Source organism: Equus caballus, chromosome 30, assembly GCF_041296265.1.
Source record: "Equus caballus isolate H_3958 breed thoroughbred chromosome 30, TB-T2T, whole genome shotgun sequence".
Lineage (NCBI taxonomy): Eukaryota > Metazoa > Chordata > Mammalia > Perissodactyla > Equidae > Equus > Equus caballus.
Genome location: NC_091713.1, coordinates 20810430 through 20828975, shown reverse-complemented (window position 1 = coordinate 20828975; position 18546 = coordinate 20810430). Strand labels below are relative to the sequence as shown.

Here is an 18546-nt window from a genome sequence, read left to right as displayed (position 1 = left end):
TAAATAAAAATAAAACACTGTGATTGGTTATGATACAGTGTAAATTAGAAAAACAACAAACATACATTTCTTTACTCTGTCAAGTCAGCCTGCACAGTATCATTTCCTGTTGGGAATCCTGAGATATTCTTCCCTTCATTTCTTTTCCCAGATTTCTGGCTTCTTTTGTGTCCAGTGTCATCCTTTGTGGCCAGTGTTTAGGAGATGGGTCCACCTTTTACACCCGTGCCCAAGGAGGCCCCGTCTTGGCTCCACCTCCAAGGGTGAAGGATGACTTGGATCCTCATTATATTCTTTAGAGTGGAAACTCCTAAAAGATATATAAATCTCTCTTGCTGATGCCAAACACCATCCACAGTAATAATGGGGGTATGGGGAAGACAAGGAACCCTGCCACACAGTAAGTGCTAAAATGCGTGTGGGCGCAAATTCTAAGCACGAAAGAGTTAAAAGGAGGAGGAAAGTAAATGATGGTGGTGCGGTTTAAGCTAGGTCTTGGTGAATAGGTAGGATTTAGATTCTAAAAAGAGAGTACAGCAAGTGAGGAAAGTAACAGGAGAAAAGAGAGCAAAAAGTAATGTTTAAAGGACAGTAGGGAGACCTAATCTTACTAGTGTGAAATGATCCAATTAAAGAATAGTGGGAGATAAATTTAGGGGGCTAGGGTAGGTCAGATTACAAAAGCCCTTGAAAATCAAGCACAAGAATTTAGACTTAAGAGAGTAAAAAACAAAGCTATCAGACTTTAAGGGATTTTATAACTGAATTAGAATGTAAGCAAGTATTGTGTTCTGAAAGCCAAGGAGAATGGAGTTTTGTGTTGGGCGTGGCCAGTAGGGTTAAATCATCCCCATAATTAAAAAGCCATGTGGAAGTCATGTCAAAGGATTATGTTCTACTGGGAGTGAGTCATATACAAGGCAAAGTCTTCTATCAGCATGTACTATTTGTCTAGTCCTGACAAATATTATCCCAGTTTCTATCGTACGAAGAAAGAAACTCAAACCTCTGAAGTTGCCACTAACTTATGGGCTTATAGATAAGTTCCTGTTTCCGGTTCTGCCTAATTTACCTTGGCACTATTTTCACAGAAGTCAAATATTTGGTGCTTTGAAACAAAACCAGACCAAATTCCAGGGTGGGGCCTGTACAACTCAGTTTCCACAGTGCAGACTGTTTGTCCATTTACGCTTTCCAGATATGAATTCCTTCCTTACTAGGACTATAGCAGAGGCAGGGAAGGAAATCAAAAGCATTAAACTAGGTATCACAAGTCTAACTGTGTGATCCTCGGCAGGTCATTAACTTTTCTGAGTCTCAGATTCCTCATCTACAAAATTGGGATTAATGTTCAAACTTCCACAGTGTTTCTGTAAGAAGCAAGTGAGATCATATATTAAAAAGTTGCCCATTTATGTGTTTAAATAATCAAACAGCAAAATCTCAGGCTTTTACAGCCAGGCTTTTACAGCCAACCAGGATGGCTGACGGTGCAAGAAGAGTCCCAGCAAATCAATGCCTTTGTGACAAAGGAGACATTTTTAGACAGTACCTCCCCTGGAAACTGTTCCCTTCTTGCTAGAAGACAGCATGGCCACTCACAGCCTCCCAAGCTGTGCCTGGCAAGTCAAAAGCACCTCCGGGAGGAGACACTGAGGGCTGAGAGGGAGAAAATACTTGTTCTTGAGGGTAACATACAAGCACAGCAGGCCTGTTACAGATCACATAGCGAGACAAAGCCAATCTCCTGAATCCTCAGCATTTTAATCGGTACATGCAGCAGAAAATTAGGAACAGCAACATAAATACCATTATGAAGACTGTCCTCAAGTGCGGGTACTGAGCAATTGCAAACTGGAAACGTAAAGAGTTTCTCCAAGCATGAAAGCTCCTTCCTGTTTAAATCTACATCGTATACGAAATAGCATGGAATGCCTAAGAGGAGGGATGAATGACTTCAAATCACAATGCTTGCGTAGAGAATCTAACCATAACCTCGGATTTCTCACTGATTCTCTAGAACAATGCTGTTCGATAGCAATATAGTGCCAGTTACAAATGTAGTTTAAAATGTCTACAAGTCACTTTAGAAAGGTAAAACAAAACAAATGAAATTAATTTTAACAATACATTTATTTAACCAAATATATCCAAGATATTATTATTTCAACTTGTAATCAATATAAAAATTATTAGTGAGACATTTTACCTTCTTTATTTCATTTGAAATCTGGGGTGTATTTTACACTTTACAGCACATCTCAACTCAGACGAGGCACATTTAAAGATAGCATGGCTCTAGAAAGCAGGGATTAAAAATTAACACCAGATCTGTACCATATACTTGTCCACTATTTTGCGTAAACTTATTGTAAAGAAAAGCAAAACTTAAAATTGTGTTTTAGGGTTTAAAATATTTTTGGCCCAACTCTCTTGGAAGAAGCAAGAATGATGGTGGTTATCACAAAACCTCCAATTTTTCGTTTGTTTGTGATCAGAGGCTGAGAATTTTGTTGGGATATCTGAGACTCTCATGGCCATTTCCGATGAATCTGAAGTCTTTAGTAAAAAGTATAAGCTGTAGTCATCATTAAGCTTCTACACTAGTCATGCTTTTATTTAGTTCTCATAATTATCTTAAATGCACTTACTATTATTGACAAACTAAAGAAACCAAGAATGACATTTAAATGGGTAATAAAACAATTTGACGGTATGAAAGCCTTTATCCCTTTAGGTTGAATTGAATTGAATTGTAGGAAAACACAGTCGCAGTTAAGTAAGGGACCAGAGCACGTTACTTGTTTAGGCAAATATTTCTTGCTAGAGCTCTATTGGCATTTTAGGTGGGACATTCCACCCAGTTGCACGATATACAACCACCCTGGCTCTGGCCATGAAATTCTAGTAGCATCCTTAGTCCTGAAAAATAAATAAAAATAAAATAAAATAAATATTGTCAAAATAAAAATTGCCTCCATGCATTTCAAAACTCCCCTTGGTAGGAAGAGTACCACTCTCCCAGCTGAGATGCACTGTTTGAGACTTTTAAAATCTGATCAGCTAACAAGCACCTGTGATTGTAAATATTCTGTATTCAGTAGTTTCTCTTATCAGCTAAAAGGAAAGGATTATTTTTAAAAAGTCTTTTGTAGATCCAAACGACTTTGCTTTACAGTGTTTTTGTCACTAAAGCTGATACCACCTTAAGGGACATCTCACACTTCCTCCAAGAGGGGTCTAATCCTTCTACTTCAACATTCCCACGTTTGTTCCCTCTTCTGTATTATCTTATCTTAAACTTAAATCTGAATGAATTGTATTGTTTTTTCTTTGTGTTAATAGTCAAATCACGGACACATGCTGAGTTATTTGGAATGGAGGTAGAGGGTTTTTTCTTTATTCTTAACAAAAGAACACGCTTCTCAATTAAAACTTAGGGGGTCTAGGTTTAGACTCAGAACGTAGAGTTACTATGAGAACAATTGTAATTAAATAAATATATATCATCTTCATGATGGCTGATCCCATTTTGCCCCATTATAATCATGTTTCTCCAAAATAGAACAGCAAAATTACTCCTTAGCATTGACATCTACTAATTGTTTAGAGCACCCAGGAGAAACAATGTAGAGCCAATGACTATCATAATGACTGAGATCTATGATAATTATTTTTTAGTAGATCTCTTTTTTGGACAAAAAATCCTCACTCATATAATTGCGTATCTTTAAAATTGTATGTATGTATGTATGTATCCCAACCAAACCTCTATTGTGAGCATAAACATTAATTGGTACCCTAGAGCAACTGTTGGCAAACTACAGCCTACAGCCAAATCCAGCCTGCCACCTGTTTTTGTAAATATAAGTTTTATTAGACATGCTCGATCATTTACATTTATCTATGGCTGCTTTTGTGCTGCAACGGCAGGGTTGAATAGTGGTAGCAGAGACTGTATGGTCTGCAAAGTCTAAAATATTTACCGTCTCTTCACAGAAAAAGTTTGCTGACCTCCACTGTAGATTGTAGGTTAAAGGTCTGCAGAAAACATGTATAAGGTTTTTTTTCTTTTTTTATGTCTAGAGTGGGTTGTATGAAATGTGATCAAGGAGCTGTTAATTGTCGAGGACCAATGTCTCCTCCTTGTAGACGATGTGCATTTAGGACTAGAAAGCTTTTGTCATGTCAACGGTAAAAAACACCTGGGGAAGTTCATTTGGATGAGATTTAAGAAATGTCTTTTCTAGAGAATTTTGAGGTGTATCTAATCTTTGGGTTGTAGATAATGACACAGTTCTTCAAAATTGTTGGGAAGGATGTTTTAATCCATGAGTGGAATGTGTTCATTAGTATTTTGTAATAATTTCACAACTATCATCTAATATATGAAAGTATCATATGAGGCCGTCTATTGGATTGTAGTGGAACATTTTATGAGTTTATCCATTAGTTTTTATTTTTCTAGTAATTGTAGATCTCATGCTCATAAAGCTATGGGTAGAAATAGGATCATTTAGGTCTCATTAAATTACAAATTTTGGCCAGTTTATTTTTCAGAGATCTATTTTGAGGTTTACTCCTTCAGTTGATTTTAAGTCCCATGGACAATGAAATTGTTGTTGAATCTGTGAGACATTGCAAAGTTTCTATGTAGTTTGGCCTGTTAACTGAGTGTCCCTATTACTGTTGGTGGACAAAGATACAGGAAATTTAGTACTTCTGCTTTGAACCATGATAGAGTAGCTGGTACTGGATTTGCCTTCCTGCCACAAAAGAGTATAAAACTAGACAAACTACTTAGTGTGACTATTTCCAGGCACTGATAACCAGGCAGCACATGGCTGTGATCCTTAAGAACAAAACACACAGGGTAAACTCCCTAATCAGGGGCTGAGTAAAGTGATAGTCTCGCTGACATGAAGAGAAAATTATCAGAGGTCAAGGTTATTGAAGTGGCTGGGATTTTGTAGGTTAGAATAACTGAGCTGATGGGGTGTGTGTGTGTGTATGTGTGTGTGTGTGTGTGTGTACTGGGGGGACGGTAATACTAGAAGCCTATGTGGGAATTCACTGAGGATACAAATGTGCCAGGTGAGACTCCACAGGCTTAGCCAAGTTTGTCTGCTGCAGAGGGAAGGCTGAAGAGTGATGCTAAAGATCATGCAGTGCCGGGAGACATTGGGCTTCCAGCCCAGCCAGAGAGCAGCAACTTCACTGACACGTTGGGCACTTGACTGAGAATCCAGAATCAAGCCATAAGAGAAAGAACCATGCAAAAGAGTAAGTGGCACATGTTATGACTGAGTTTAAAACCAAAATAGACACACGTTGAAAATGAGTAGTACCAAGGTGGACATGACCAAAAGGACCTACCAATATTTAATCTGCATGACACACAAAAAGTAATATTCTTTAAAGGAAGACAATATAATCCAGACTCCCTACAATGTATTATCTATAAATGTCCAACATATAACTTATTATCAAACACACAAAGAGATAGGAAAATGTGAACCATAAAACAAAAAATAGGCTATAAAGATATTTGTGAGATGACCCAGATTTGGGGATTAGCAGAAAAAAAATTTAAAGTAGCTTTTATAAATAATTTAAAGGACTTAAAGGAAAACATAGTAAGGAGTTAACAGATAAGGGCTATCAGTGTATAAATGAAAACTTTGTTTAAAAAACAGAAATTCCAAGAACTGAGAAGTACAGTAATTGAAATGAAAAATTCACTAAATGGGCTTAGCAGATTGGACACTACAAAAACAACAAAAAGTTAACTTGAGGATAGATCAATAGAAATTATCCATGCTAGGGCCCTGTGGCCAAGTGGTTAAGTTCGTGTGCTCTGCTTCAGCAGCCTAGGGTTTTGCTGGTTTGGATCCTGGGTACAGACCTAGTCTCACTCACCAAGCCATGCTGAGGTGGTGTCTCACATAGCAGAGCCAGAAGGACCTACAACTAGAATAGACAACAATGTACTGGGGGGCTTTGGGGAGGAGAAGAAGAAGAAGAAATAAAAGAACACTGGCAACAGCTGTTAGCTCAGGTGCCAATCTTTTTTTTTTTTTTTTAAATTATCCGTTCTAAAGATCAGACAGAAAAAAATAAACAGAGAGTCAGTAACATATCAACATCAGGTGGTCTTAATATATATAAAATTGGAGTTCCAGAAGGAAGGCAGAGGGATAATTGCATGGAAAAAATATTTGCAGCAATAATGGCTGAAATATCTCAAATTTAGTGAAAAAGAAATAGATCTAGGAAATTCAGTGAAGAGTCTAACTGCAAATAACCAAATAGGGAGGAAAAAGTCTTGAAGGCAGCCAGGGAAAAGTGATACATTACACATGGGGAAAGTGATAAAAAGGGTAGCTGACTCCTCATCAGAAACAAGAGGTCAAAAGCCAATGGAAAGGGCTGGCCTCATGGCTGAGTGGTTAAGTTCATGTGCTCTGCTTCAGTGGCCCAGGGTTCGCCAGTTCGGATCCTGGGTGCAGACCTACACACTGCTCATCCAGCCATGCTATGGCAGCATCCCACACAGAAGAACTAAAAGGACTTACAATTAGGATATACAACTAGTACTGGGGCCTTGGGGAGAAAAGAGGAATAGAAAAAAAAGAGGAAGATTGGCAACAGATGTTAGCTCAGGGCCAATCTTCCTCACCAAATAAAGCATACCTTAAAAAAAGCCAAACCCAACACAAGTTGGTCATGTTAAAAAAGAATAGCCAATGGAAGGGCTTAAAGTGCCAGAAGACAAAAACTGTCGATCCAGAATTTTATATCCAGAAAAAATATCCTTCAATCTGAAGGCAAAATAGACATTTTCAGATAAATAAAGACTGAGAAAATTCATCACCAACAGACCTGTACTAAAAGCAATGCTAAAAGAAATTCTTTAAGATGAAAGGAGATGATGGCACATTCAATAGAAATGGAATGTTTTAGTTATCCTTTACTATGTAAAGTTAGTAGTTTAAAATGATAATAATTTGTTCTTTCTCCTGATACTGTGCCTTGGCTGGACTTAATTGGGTGGTCCTTCATTTCTGGGTGTTGCTGGTCACTCATGTGGCCGCATTCAGCTGGGAGCTTGGCCAGGGCTGAAACTTCCAAAATAGCTTCACTCAACATGTCTGCTGGCTCAGGTGTGGTGACTGAAATGGCTAGGATGGGTCCCCCTCTATCCAAATGGTTTTTGTTACAGGCATACCTCAGAGATATTGTGGGCTCGGTTCCAGACCACCACAGTAAAGTGAATATCACAATAAAGTGAGTCACATGAATTTTTTGTTTCTCAGTGCACACAAAAGTGTGAAATAGCACCAAAAAAACCCAATGGGTCTATCTTAATTAAAAAGTACTTTATTGCTAAAATTGCTAACCATCATCTGAGCCTTCAGTGAGCCTTTGTGCTGGTGCTCAAAATCTTGTAAAAAACACAGTATCTGCGAAGCACAATAAGGCACAGTGCAATAAAAGAGGTAGGCCTGTATTCAGTAATCTAGCCTAAACTTATTTACTTGTTGGCTGGATTCCTAGAGGATAAAAATGGAAAGTGCAAGGCTTCTTAAGTCCTAGTCCTAGAACTGGCTTGGCATCACTTTTCCCATATTTTGTTCAGCAAAGCAAATCAAAAGACCAGCCCAGATTCGAGGGGTGGAGCAATAGACTCTACTTCTTAATGGAAGAAGCAACATGATTGTACAGGAATGGGAAGAATTTCTGGCAACTATTTTTTTTTTTTTGAGGAAGATTAGCCCTGAGCTAACATCTGCAGCCAATCCTCCTCTTTTTGCTGAGGAAGATTGGCCCTGAGCTAACATCTGTGCCCATCTTCCTCTATTTTATGTGTGAGACATCTGCCAGAGCTTGGCTTGATAGCCGATGCGTAGGTCCGCACCCAGGATCTGGACTGGTGAACGCCAGGCCGCCAAAGTGGAATGTGTGAAATTAACTGCTGTGCCACTGGGCTGGTCCCTCTGGCAACTACTTTTGAAGATAATTTACTGGAAGGAATGAAAGGTACTGGAAATGGTAAAATATGGGTAAATTTGAAAGGCAATATATATATTTCTTCTCTTAATTTCTTTAAAATACATATAACTGTTTAAAGCAAAAATAACAATGTCTGTAGATAGAATATATAAGACAATAAACCACAAAGGACTTGGGGGTGATGGTAAATGGAACTACACTGTGGCAAGGCTCCTTTATTTTATGTGAAGCATCACAATTTTAATTCTAAGTAGACTGTGATAATTTAGGAAAGCAGATGATAAATCCTAGAAATACTGCTAAAACAATAATGCAAAGAGATATAGCTAAAAGCCAACAGAGAAATTAAAATGGAATACTGAAACTTTGATTAATCCAAAAAATGGCAGGAAGTGGAGAACAGGGCAACAAAAAACTAAGGGGACAAACTGGAAACAGAAAAATGATAGACTTAAATTCAACGACATCAATTATTACAATTAATATAAATGAATAAAACACACCAATTAAAAGATAGTGATTATCAGATTGGATTAAAAATGTGAAGATCCAACTAATTATTGTCTACAAGGGAAGTAACACTGAATAAAAAACTCAGGTAGGTTGAAAGTAGAAAGATGGGAAAAGATATGCCACTCAAACAGTAAGCTGAGAATGTTGCCGTGACTATGTTAATATCAGACAAACTCGTTCAAGATAAGGAGTTTTATCAGAGATAAAAAGTATATTTTAGAATGATAAAATGGTTATTTAATCAGGAAGATATAAGAACCACAAACATTTATGTGTTCAATAACAAACCTTCAAAATATGTGAAGGAAAGCTGACAAAACTAAAGAAAAAAGAGACAAATCTACAAACATGGTTTGCCATTTTAACATGCCGATCTCAGTAATTAATAGTAAGTGTTCATATAGTTATATGAAAAATCAGTTACAATATAGATCTGAACAAAACTATCAACTACCTTAACCTCATCGACATTGATAATATACAACACTCAACAACTGTAGAACACACATTCTTTTCTAGTGTCCATGGAACATTGACCAAGACAGTCCATATTTTTGGCAACAAAATAAATGTCTAAAAATTTTAAAATATTGACATCTCACAGAGTTTGTTTTCTGACCACAGCATAAATAAACTGGTAATCTCTAACAACACTGACTGACGAAGAAAAAAGTTGGAAGATGCTAATGATCAATAAGTTCAGATGCTTAAAACCACCACCATTTTGCTGCTCACAATTTTGTGAGTCAGGAATTTGCACAGGGCTTCTCGAGAATAGCTCACCTCTGCTCCATGTGTTATCGACTGGACTCAACTGTCTGGTTGAAATGAGCAAGTGACCGATTTGGGCCGCAAGGTCTGGGAAGGCCTTCCTCATGCATATGGAATTACGATGCTGACTGTTGGCTCCATGTGGCCTCTCTCTGTGTGGTGTTTCATTCTCCAGGGACTCTGTTGTCTTGTGCCCTCTCTCTCCCCAGTAGGATAGCCAGACTTCTTTATAGAGTGGCTCAGGGCACCAAATGGGCAAAAAAAATGAAGCTGAGCCTTTGAGGATATAGATTTTCCTTAAGTCAGGGGTGAGATCGTAGCCCGTGTGTTTTAGGGAGTTCACAGTTGGATAATATTTTTCTCTATATTATTATGTGAGCTGTTTTGTTCTTATGCTTTCATTTTTGCCACATTCCTTTTTCATCTTGTTTGTATTATTAACTGTGATATCGTTTATTTATGATGATGTCTTTCCAACTGTTTGGTTTTCTGAAGCTTGTTCTTTATTAATTTGCAGGGAGTCTAATAAAGGGTTTATGGGAATAATTGAAGGGCTCATGGCGATAATATTCTCTAAATAACAGTTAATAGTTTTTTTTAAAAGTGTAATTCATCATCATATTAAGTTGCTTTTTTAGCACGAACATCTGTCTGTTGCTTAGGATACGTTTTCTTCTAGATTAGAGTCTAGAAAGTCTTCTGCATGCTTTGTTTTATGTTTGCATTTTTGTCAGACCATTTCCTTTTTTAAATCCTATTTTTTAAATCTTATTTATGCTATTGGGTGTGGTATAGTATAGTCATTTTCTTCTTACTTTCTTCTCCCTAACACATTTTCTACCAGAATTGTACCATGGAAAAGGGAAGAGTGGGTAGAACATATAAAGATACTAGTTCTTGACTTTTTCTCATTTATCTACTGTTGCCTAGAGTTGTCTGAGAACATTAAATTAAATCAGAATTTTTTTCCCTATTTTTGAGAGACCACGAATTTCTAGCCATATAAAATCAGCTCTGGGTTGGTTTTGGTGAAATTATACCTCATACCTTCCCACAGCAAGGGAAGAAATGTCGCCAGATCAAACCTCTAGACTAGATGCTTACAGCTATGTTATTTCATGTGTGTGTCCTCCTGGACATTATCATTTAGCTCAGCCTTGCCTGTGGAATTAGAGTACAGGCTTGAGTGAAGCCAAGAACCTATGACACAAGGAGTAGCAGAAGGAATTTTTCTTTTTTTTTCAAATTTTTCCTTTGTATCCCAAAGTCCCCCAGTCCATAGTTGTATATTTTTAGTTGTGGGTCCTAGTTGTGGCAGAAGCAATTTTTCTTGCAAGCCCATACCTAATGCATAGTGTTCATGAAGACAAGTATTTTCAGCATTTTAAGGAATCACTGTACAAACTCTTATTTGACCCTTTAATCTCCTCTACGATACTCTGATTCTGCTCAAATGGTTCACTTTTAGGGTACGGAGAACTCAAAGCTTCCTGTGGGAGCCTATGCCATTATTTGTGCAGCCTTATTTATGAACAAAATTCTTGTAAGGACTTTAAGCTCCCTCCCTTAACTTTCACTAGTTAGTCCTAGTTCTGTTTTCTGATGCTATGACCCTTCTTGCTCAGACTGACTCTCCAAATTTTGGAGATATATATTGTTCCCATGGGTCTCTGCTTTTCCAGGACCATCTTCCCCAGAGCTCCTCAACTTGCCCTCTTTTCACATTTAACCATCTTACTTTCGACCCCTATTTCATGTAAGTTTGTCAACGTTCCTCATGAAAAGTGACCCCAGACAGGTCCACAGAACTTCCCTGCTGAGAAGGAAAAAGATATCCTTGGCCAAATTTTGGGGATGCAGTCAGAGTCACTTAAATTCCAAGCTAAAACTTTAATAAAAGAGAAAAAAGATTTCAAGGAAGCAATTAAAAGGCTATGTAAAAATTTATCCGGTCTGGGCCACCAGCCACACCTGCGTGACCAGCGCAGTGTGCCAGCCAAGCAGAAACCGAAAGGTCATCGTACAGTGAATTACTCGGGTGACACCCTGCTTTTTGACTGCTCCTCTCATCTAGGCGCCCTCACTCTAATGTTCATTTGCAATTAAAGTCTGCCATTTAACGGCTCCAACGGACTAAGTGACAAATTTGGAGCCATGCCAACGGAAGGACGGCATTACCCGGTCACTTCCGGGTCACGTCTGGGGTCGTGGCGAGGACAGCGAAGCCTCCACCGCCGAGGGAGGAGCTAGGGGCGGGGCTGCCTCTGCGCGCCGCCGGAACGCCCCCAGGCAGATTTTGCGCATGCTCACTCAAAGCGCTCTCTAACTCCGCTTCCGGTGAAGGGGTGCTCAGCTTGCTCGGGAGTCCGGAGCTTGAGTTTAGCGTTGCAGAAGGGCTCCAGCTTTCGACAGGTGTGTGCGTTTAAAGTGCAACGGGGAGGGCCGTGCTAGATTCACTCGTGTTCTCTTGTTATTTTCTCCGCATGCTCTGAAACCTCCAGTTCCGAGAACGAGGCCGAAGGGGGTGCAGAAGCTTTGGTTACCGTGGCAACCGCGTGACACCAATTTAGTCTTTGGGAATTTGGGAAGGGAGAGCTGCTTCTGGAACGACTCCTTAAAATACATGTGGGTCGGGTTCAGACTCCGGTGTTATTTCGAACCCATGCTCCTAACCCTAGAATTAGATTTTAAAAGGTTTACGTGGCTGTAGTGTGGAGAAGCAGAATTCGAGGCAGGGAAACTAGTTAGGAAGCTAAAGCAGTAATCTAGACCGAGTTTGAAGGCGTCCTGAGCTAGGGTAGTAGTAGAGGATTGCGGAGAAGAGGGAAGATTGGAGAAATACCAGCAAGTATCAGCAGGACCTAATAATCGATTGGATATGGGGCTCTGAACATCTTGTGCATGAAGTCCAGACTCAGCTTGGAAAATGACTCTAGATTTCTTTCCCGCCGTCAGTTCTGTCTTCTGCCTCCTCCTCCACACAGACCCCAAGCTCTGTTCATCCTAGGTAGTTGGGTGTTCTAGTTTCTAGAATATTGTCCTCTCCTTTCTTGTGGGGTTGGGCCAGGTTACATAATTTCGCTAAGCCCCTCAGTTTTTTCATGAAAATGGAAGAAAATAATAGTACTTTCCTTAGGATTTCTCTAAGGATTAAATTAGGTAATTTATATCCCTGGTGTATAGAATGGGCCCAATAAATGTTAATTCCTACTATTATTGTACTTGTCGTATTGTTTTATTATGCATCGTTTTGCTTTTTCTTCTCTAGACTTTTTTTAAATTAAAACGTTAGTATCCATCTTTGTATATTCTTGAATATAGTAGTAGTTGTCCTTTTTTTTGAATGGATCATTCATTTAGCCCATTTGCCGACATAATTAAATTCATTTCTTTCTTCAAAGGAACTATTAGGTGCAATTAATTTTGGTGATCAAATGATGTTTATTAGATAAAAAGATGGCTGTTTTTTTTCTGTATAACTCAGAAGCCTGTGGATTAAGATGTACAGAAAGTAACTGATGTTCTCAGTTTGGGATAGGTATGAGTGATTTCAGTGAAGAATTGATAAAGTCCACAACAGAGGATGACCAGGGGGAAAGGTGTGAGCTCTCTGGAACAGGAATGCATTTTCCTTGGCTCCGAAAGCATATAGAAACTGTGGGTAAGTAAAATAAGATAGAACCATTTTAACTTTAATGCATGGAGGTGATAAGATTCAGTATGGATACAAAAATGAATAACCGAGCTGGTTCGGTTTTCAAGATAGGAATATATGGAGGTTATTTTAGACTGTAAGCAAAAAAGAAGTCATAAAAATAGATTCTTTTTTCTTTTACAGTTATTTTCCTTTGAGTTAATAAACAATAGTCTGTATTATGGTAGATAGACTTTTTTCCTATCAATACTGAGCGTTTATTATATCTCTGGCATTGGCTAGATATTGGGGATACATGGATGGAGAAGATAGGGTCTCTGTGTTTTCAAGAAGTTTCTATGGAACTGCAGTGAAATAATTCCTAACAGAATTGATCTATAATAGGTTTCAAATAAAGAATATTTTCCCCCATTTTCTTCTAATGTAAATAGAAGGAAGTTTTTCTAGGAGATAAACCCCTATCAGAATATATAAAAGAAGCAGTTACCTGCATGTTGACTGGTGTATTCCTGGGCATCCATTGGAACCAGCACTTTTCTCCTTACCCTCTGGATCCACCCAAACACATCTTCTTAGTCTAGCCCTCTTTCCCCTTGCCTGAGATTTCTTGGCTTCTAGAATTTGGCTCCTATTTCTTTTTATGTTACTCCAAGTATCATCTCATTTTATTATCTCAGCAAAGTAATCCTCAGTAAATCTATGTGCTCAGCCATTTTAGAGATGAGGAAATTGAATCTCAAAGAACTTACCCTCTAAGTGCTGGTACCAGGAGTCAAACGTAGGCCTGTCTGATCTCAAAGCCTATTCTTTTAGTGTCTGAGATATGAAAAATAGGATAATGTATGTAAAGTGCCTAGCGTAGAGCCTTGTGCATAGTGAGTGTTGAAAAAAATCAGTAGTTTCTTTCTTCTCCTCTCCTTTTATTTTTGCTGGATTAAGACACATGGTTTAAACCAGGTTTGAATGGATGGTACTTCAGAAGGAGTGCTACTTCAGTTCTTACAGAGATCTAGTCATCTAAAGTTCCTGCTAGTTAAGGCCTCCCTGGGCATGTTTCTGCCCCCACTGTTCTCTAGAGAGCTTGAGTCAGTCCAGAAACAAGTAGGTTTAAGTCCAGAATTTACATGCTTAGAAGTGTTTTATAGGTTATGGATGGCTTGTTAAATACAAAATACTTCTCTTTTCTTTTCTTTCTGTCTTTCTTTTTTTGTTTTTTTGCTGAGGAAGATTGGCCCAGAGCTAACATCTGTGCTCATCTTCCTCTACTTTATATGTGGTATGCCTGCCACAGCATGGCTTCACAAGCGGCACGTAGGTCCACATCTAGGATCCGAACTGGCAAATCCTGGGCTGCCAAAGTGGAGCATGTGAACTTAACCGCTCTGCCACTGGGCTGGCCCCTACTTTTTTATTTTAATACATAGATGTGCATTTCCTCTCCCAATTTTTTTGTTTTTTTTTAAAGATTAGTACCTGATCTACAGAGGTAACATCTGTTGCCAATCTTTTCCTTTTTTTTTTCTCTTCTCCCCAAAGCCCCCCAATATATAGTTGTATGTTCTAGTTGTAGGTCCCTCTGGTTGTGCTATGTGGGATGCCGTCTCATCATGGCTGGATGAGCAGTGCCATGTCCGCACCCAGGATCTGAACTGGCAAAACCCCAGGCCGCTGAAGCAGAGCGCGTGAACTTAACCACTTGGCCACGGGGCCAGCCCCTTAAATCCAAAATACTTTGTAAGGAGAAAAAAGTTGCAGGTAATATTGACACTGTAGTGATAATTAGCTCATGGTAGGAAAACACAGTTTCCTAACAATTATTTATTTTTTTTATTCTGATGTCTTTTGGCACTTGGAAGCATGTGCCCCCTAGAATAAAAACTTTAAAGGCAGGGGCCCATCTGGAATAGAGCTGTGTGTTGAGTACCTAGAATAGTTCTTGGTGCATAGTGGTGCTCAAAAAGTATTTGTTGGCAGAATGACAAGTGTCCAGATTCTTTCAAGGGCATTAGAAGTTAGGTTGATGACGCTGGTTCTTTATTGTATCTCATTCCATCAAAATGCATTTTCCTTGACAATTGTTATCTTTTGCTCACAAAAGGATGATGTGAGAGAGATTCCTGAGGTCACGAGGCTGAGTTGGAAGGCGGGAGGGGACTTTTCCAAGGATTTAGGAATAGTGTCTAAAGTCGATTTCCAGTCTGGGGTGTGAACACTGGAGGGATGGAGGGGAGTTTGGCCTGAGATTAATTTTCCTTTAGGGGAATAAATGAGGTTTTAGGGAAGAGGTATTTTGCGTGGTGTTGCTGCTGATCCTGGGAGCTTGGGTGTAGATCTTGTGAAATGCAGCTTCTGATTCAGAGAGCTTATTTTTCATGAGCTCCCTGTGATCCTAAGCTGCTGGTTTCAGGATCACCCTGAGTAGCAAGCATCAGGATCCCCAGGGGGTTTGTTTGCACACTGAAAACGTGTGAGAAGCGCTAGTCTAGAGCAGTAGGCCTCTACTTTTATTTTTTTGGAAAATTAGGTACTACCTTGTACTGTTCTAAAATGCCATCTAAAAATTGTATCCTACACTTGAAGTTGCAAAAGATATAATTTCCAGTGTATGTTGGTATCTTTAAATAAAATTATTATATTACTTTAAAAAATAGATCTGGTGGAGGGGCTGGCCCAGTGGCATAGTGGTTAAGTTTGCGTGCTCCGCTTTGGTGGCCTGGGTTTTGCAAGTTCGGATCCCAGGTGTGGACCTATGCACCACTCATCAAGGCATGCTGTGGCGGCGTCCCACATATAAAATAGAGGAAGATTGGCACAGATGTTAGCTCACGGCCAATCTTCCTCAGCAAAAATATATATATCTATATATAAAGCTACCTATCTGGTGGAATCTAAACAGCCTAGGGATGTGATACTTTTCATCAACCATTTAAAAATATTTATGAAATGCTTTTAATAGATGGAAATTTTGTGTTGTGCCTTTTTGTTTTATACTTTTATTCTTTCAGTAAAAGTATGTACCTAGTTTTAATTATTTTTGTTAATATCCTACAAGGTTTTAAGTATTAAAATTTCTTCTGGATTGAGATAGCATTAAATTAATAGTTGTACACAGCTGATCAAAATAACTTAAGTATTAAAAGTTTTATCAAAATTTAAGTATTAAAAGTAAGTTTTGGTTGCTTTTTATCTCAGTCAAATATAGTTATTTTTATCCAATTACTTCATGTATCTGTGGATGAATAGTATGTATTTCTAGAAGAAGGAAAGATTGAGCTTCAATTCTATTTTGTTTTAAATGATGAAAATTCTGACACACCTTAGTCACATAAGTAAGTAGATAGCAATGGATGGATTTTAGTTATAGCAGTGGATCTGGTCTTTGAACTCTTGAATTATTTGTGAAAAAAGTACATAGTGATCTGTTATAAAAAATCATCGGATCCTTCTACAATTTTTGATAAACAAAACAAGAACAAGTGAAGCTAGCTTTGATATTGGGGTGGCCTGGGTTAAGTAATACCCTCTGTTCTACTTGTTAAAACTTCTGCTTATAGAAGTAAGGTTTTTGAGTTGTTGCATTGGGGTCACTGTGGTGAAACTCGTCTCTTTAATCTTTGTAGTGACTGGAGGGAAAAAGGAGAAGGATTTTGCGCAGACGACAAGTGCTTGTTTAAGTTTTATCCAGGAAGCTCTGCTGAAGCACCAGTGGCAGCAGGCTGCGGAATACATGCACAGCTATTTGCAGGTCTTGGAAGATTCGGACAGCTGCAAGAGGCAGGCCGCCCCGGAGGTGAGTGCTCGTCTGCTCCAAGAGACTGTGAGGTCTGTGAGTTCCTGCCTCCTGAGCTCCACCGGAATAGCTTCTGCAGCGTCTCATGTTGATTCTTCTAAAAGCTACCGAAAGTAGTTTTGGGTGGAGAGTTTGTATCGGGGCATTTTTGTGTGTACTTTTTTTTACTTCCTATGATTTTAAAGGAGACTGAAAATAGTTTGAATTCTCAGATTCCTTAGTATTTTCATTCATTCCAGTAATTCTTCTTTCCCTCTGTCATTAATGTCCCTTCGCTATAGGATATTTCCTATCATCATACAAATGTTATTTTTTCCATCTTAAAATCATCTCTTGACCCCCATTTTCTCCACAGGCCGTGCCCCGTTTTTCCACTCTCCCTTTCAGCAGAGCTCCTGGAAAGAGAGTGCATCCTTCTTCTCTGCCAGCCCTCTCCAGTTAGGCTCCCCCCACCGCCAGCATCACTGATTCTCCCAAATTGCTTTGTCGAGGTCAACAGTGATTTCCATGTTGCTAAATCCAGTGGCGGACTCTCAGTGCTCCTCTAACTTGGTCTGTCAGCAGTATTTAACACAGGAGATCATTCCTTCCTGTGTGATAACCTTTCTTCATCTGGTTCCAAGACACCGCCCTCTGTCAGTTTTCTCTCCTGCCTCACTGGACATTCCTCAGTCTCCTTTTCTGACTGCTTCTCTTTCTGGCCTTTGGACCTGGGCCCCAGAACTCAGTCCTTAGTCCTCTTCATTGTCTGAACTCGCTCTTAAAGATCTCAGTCAGTTTCATAGCCTTAAATTTGGTCTATATGCTGGCAATTCCCAGTTGTCTGTCTATGGCCCTGACATCTCCACGTCCAGATTCCTAACCCAGCTATCTTCTCCACATCACCACTTGGATATCTAATGGTCATATCATACCAACAGAGCTAAAAGGGATTTTCTGAGCTTCCCTGTCTAACCTAATTTTCCTCATCTCAGAGGATGGTTACTTTATGTATCTAATTGCTAGGGCCAAACCCTGGAGTTAATCTTTCTTTCATGACCATATCCAAACGATCAGAAAATCCTGTTGACTCTAGTTTCAAAATATACCTACAGTCTGAGTACTTCTCACCACCTCCCTTGCTGCCCCTTGATCCCAGCCACTGTCACCTCCCTGAGGACTGCTCGCCCTTCTCCACCCCCAGTCTGTTTCCAGCATAGCAGCCAGAGTGATCCTACCTTTATTAAGATATCATTAACGCACCATACAATTCACCCATTTAAATTGTATAATTCAGTGTTTTTTTGTATATTCACAGAGATGTGCAACCATTACCACAGTCTAAATTTAGAACATTTTCGTCCCCTCAAAAGGAGACCCTGTTCACTCGCAGTCACTCCCTGTTCGTCCCTATAACCTCCAGCCCCTGGCATCCATTAATCTACTTTCCATTCTGGACATTTCGTATAAGTGGAGTTGTATAATATATGACGTTTGTGAATGATGTTTTTCACTGAACATAATGTTTTCAAGGTTTATCCATGTTACAGCGTGTATTAGTACTTTATTCCTTCATATTGCAAAATAGCATTCCATTGTATGGATATATCACATTATATGTATCTGTTCATTAGTTGTTAGACATCTGGGTTGTTTCCACTTTTTGGTTATTGTGAATAATGCTGCTGTGAACATTCATGTACAAGTTTTTATAGGGATGTTTGTTGTAATTTCTCTTAGGTATATACTTAGGAGAGGGATGGCTGGGTCATATGGTAATTCTTAAACTTCATAGACGGTTTTCCAAAGCGGCTGCACCATTTTA

At 39.0% G+C, this 18546-nt stretch overlaps 1 protein-coding gene across 7 annotated transcripts in view; it reads left to right on the top strand.

The window, feature by feature from the left end:
• Positions 1–18546, top strand: part of LOC100050174 (TATA box-binding protein-associated factor RNA polymerase I subunit A) — a 127145-nt gene that overhangs the window by 81567 nt on the left and 27032 nt on the right. For 2 of the 7 annotated variants that reach the window (XM_070255729.1, XM_014738055.3), the window contains exons 1-3: positions 11008–11709; positions 12826–12958; positions 16573–16742. In XM_070255729.1, coding sequence (XP_070111830.1) covers positions 12838–12958; positions 16573–16742 — 291 coding nt within the window. In that variant the 5' untranslated portion in view covers positions 11008–11709; positions 12826–12837. Of the gene's footprint in view, positions 1–5133; positions 5284–10410; positions 11710–12825; positions 12959–16572; positions 16743–18546 lie in introns of those variants that run through there. The other 5 variants (XM_023632759.2, XM_014738056.3, XM_070255730.1 and 2 more) reach the window with 5 other exon arrangements.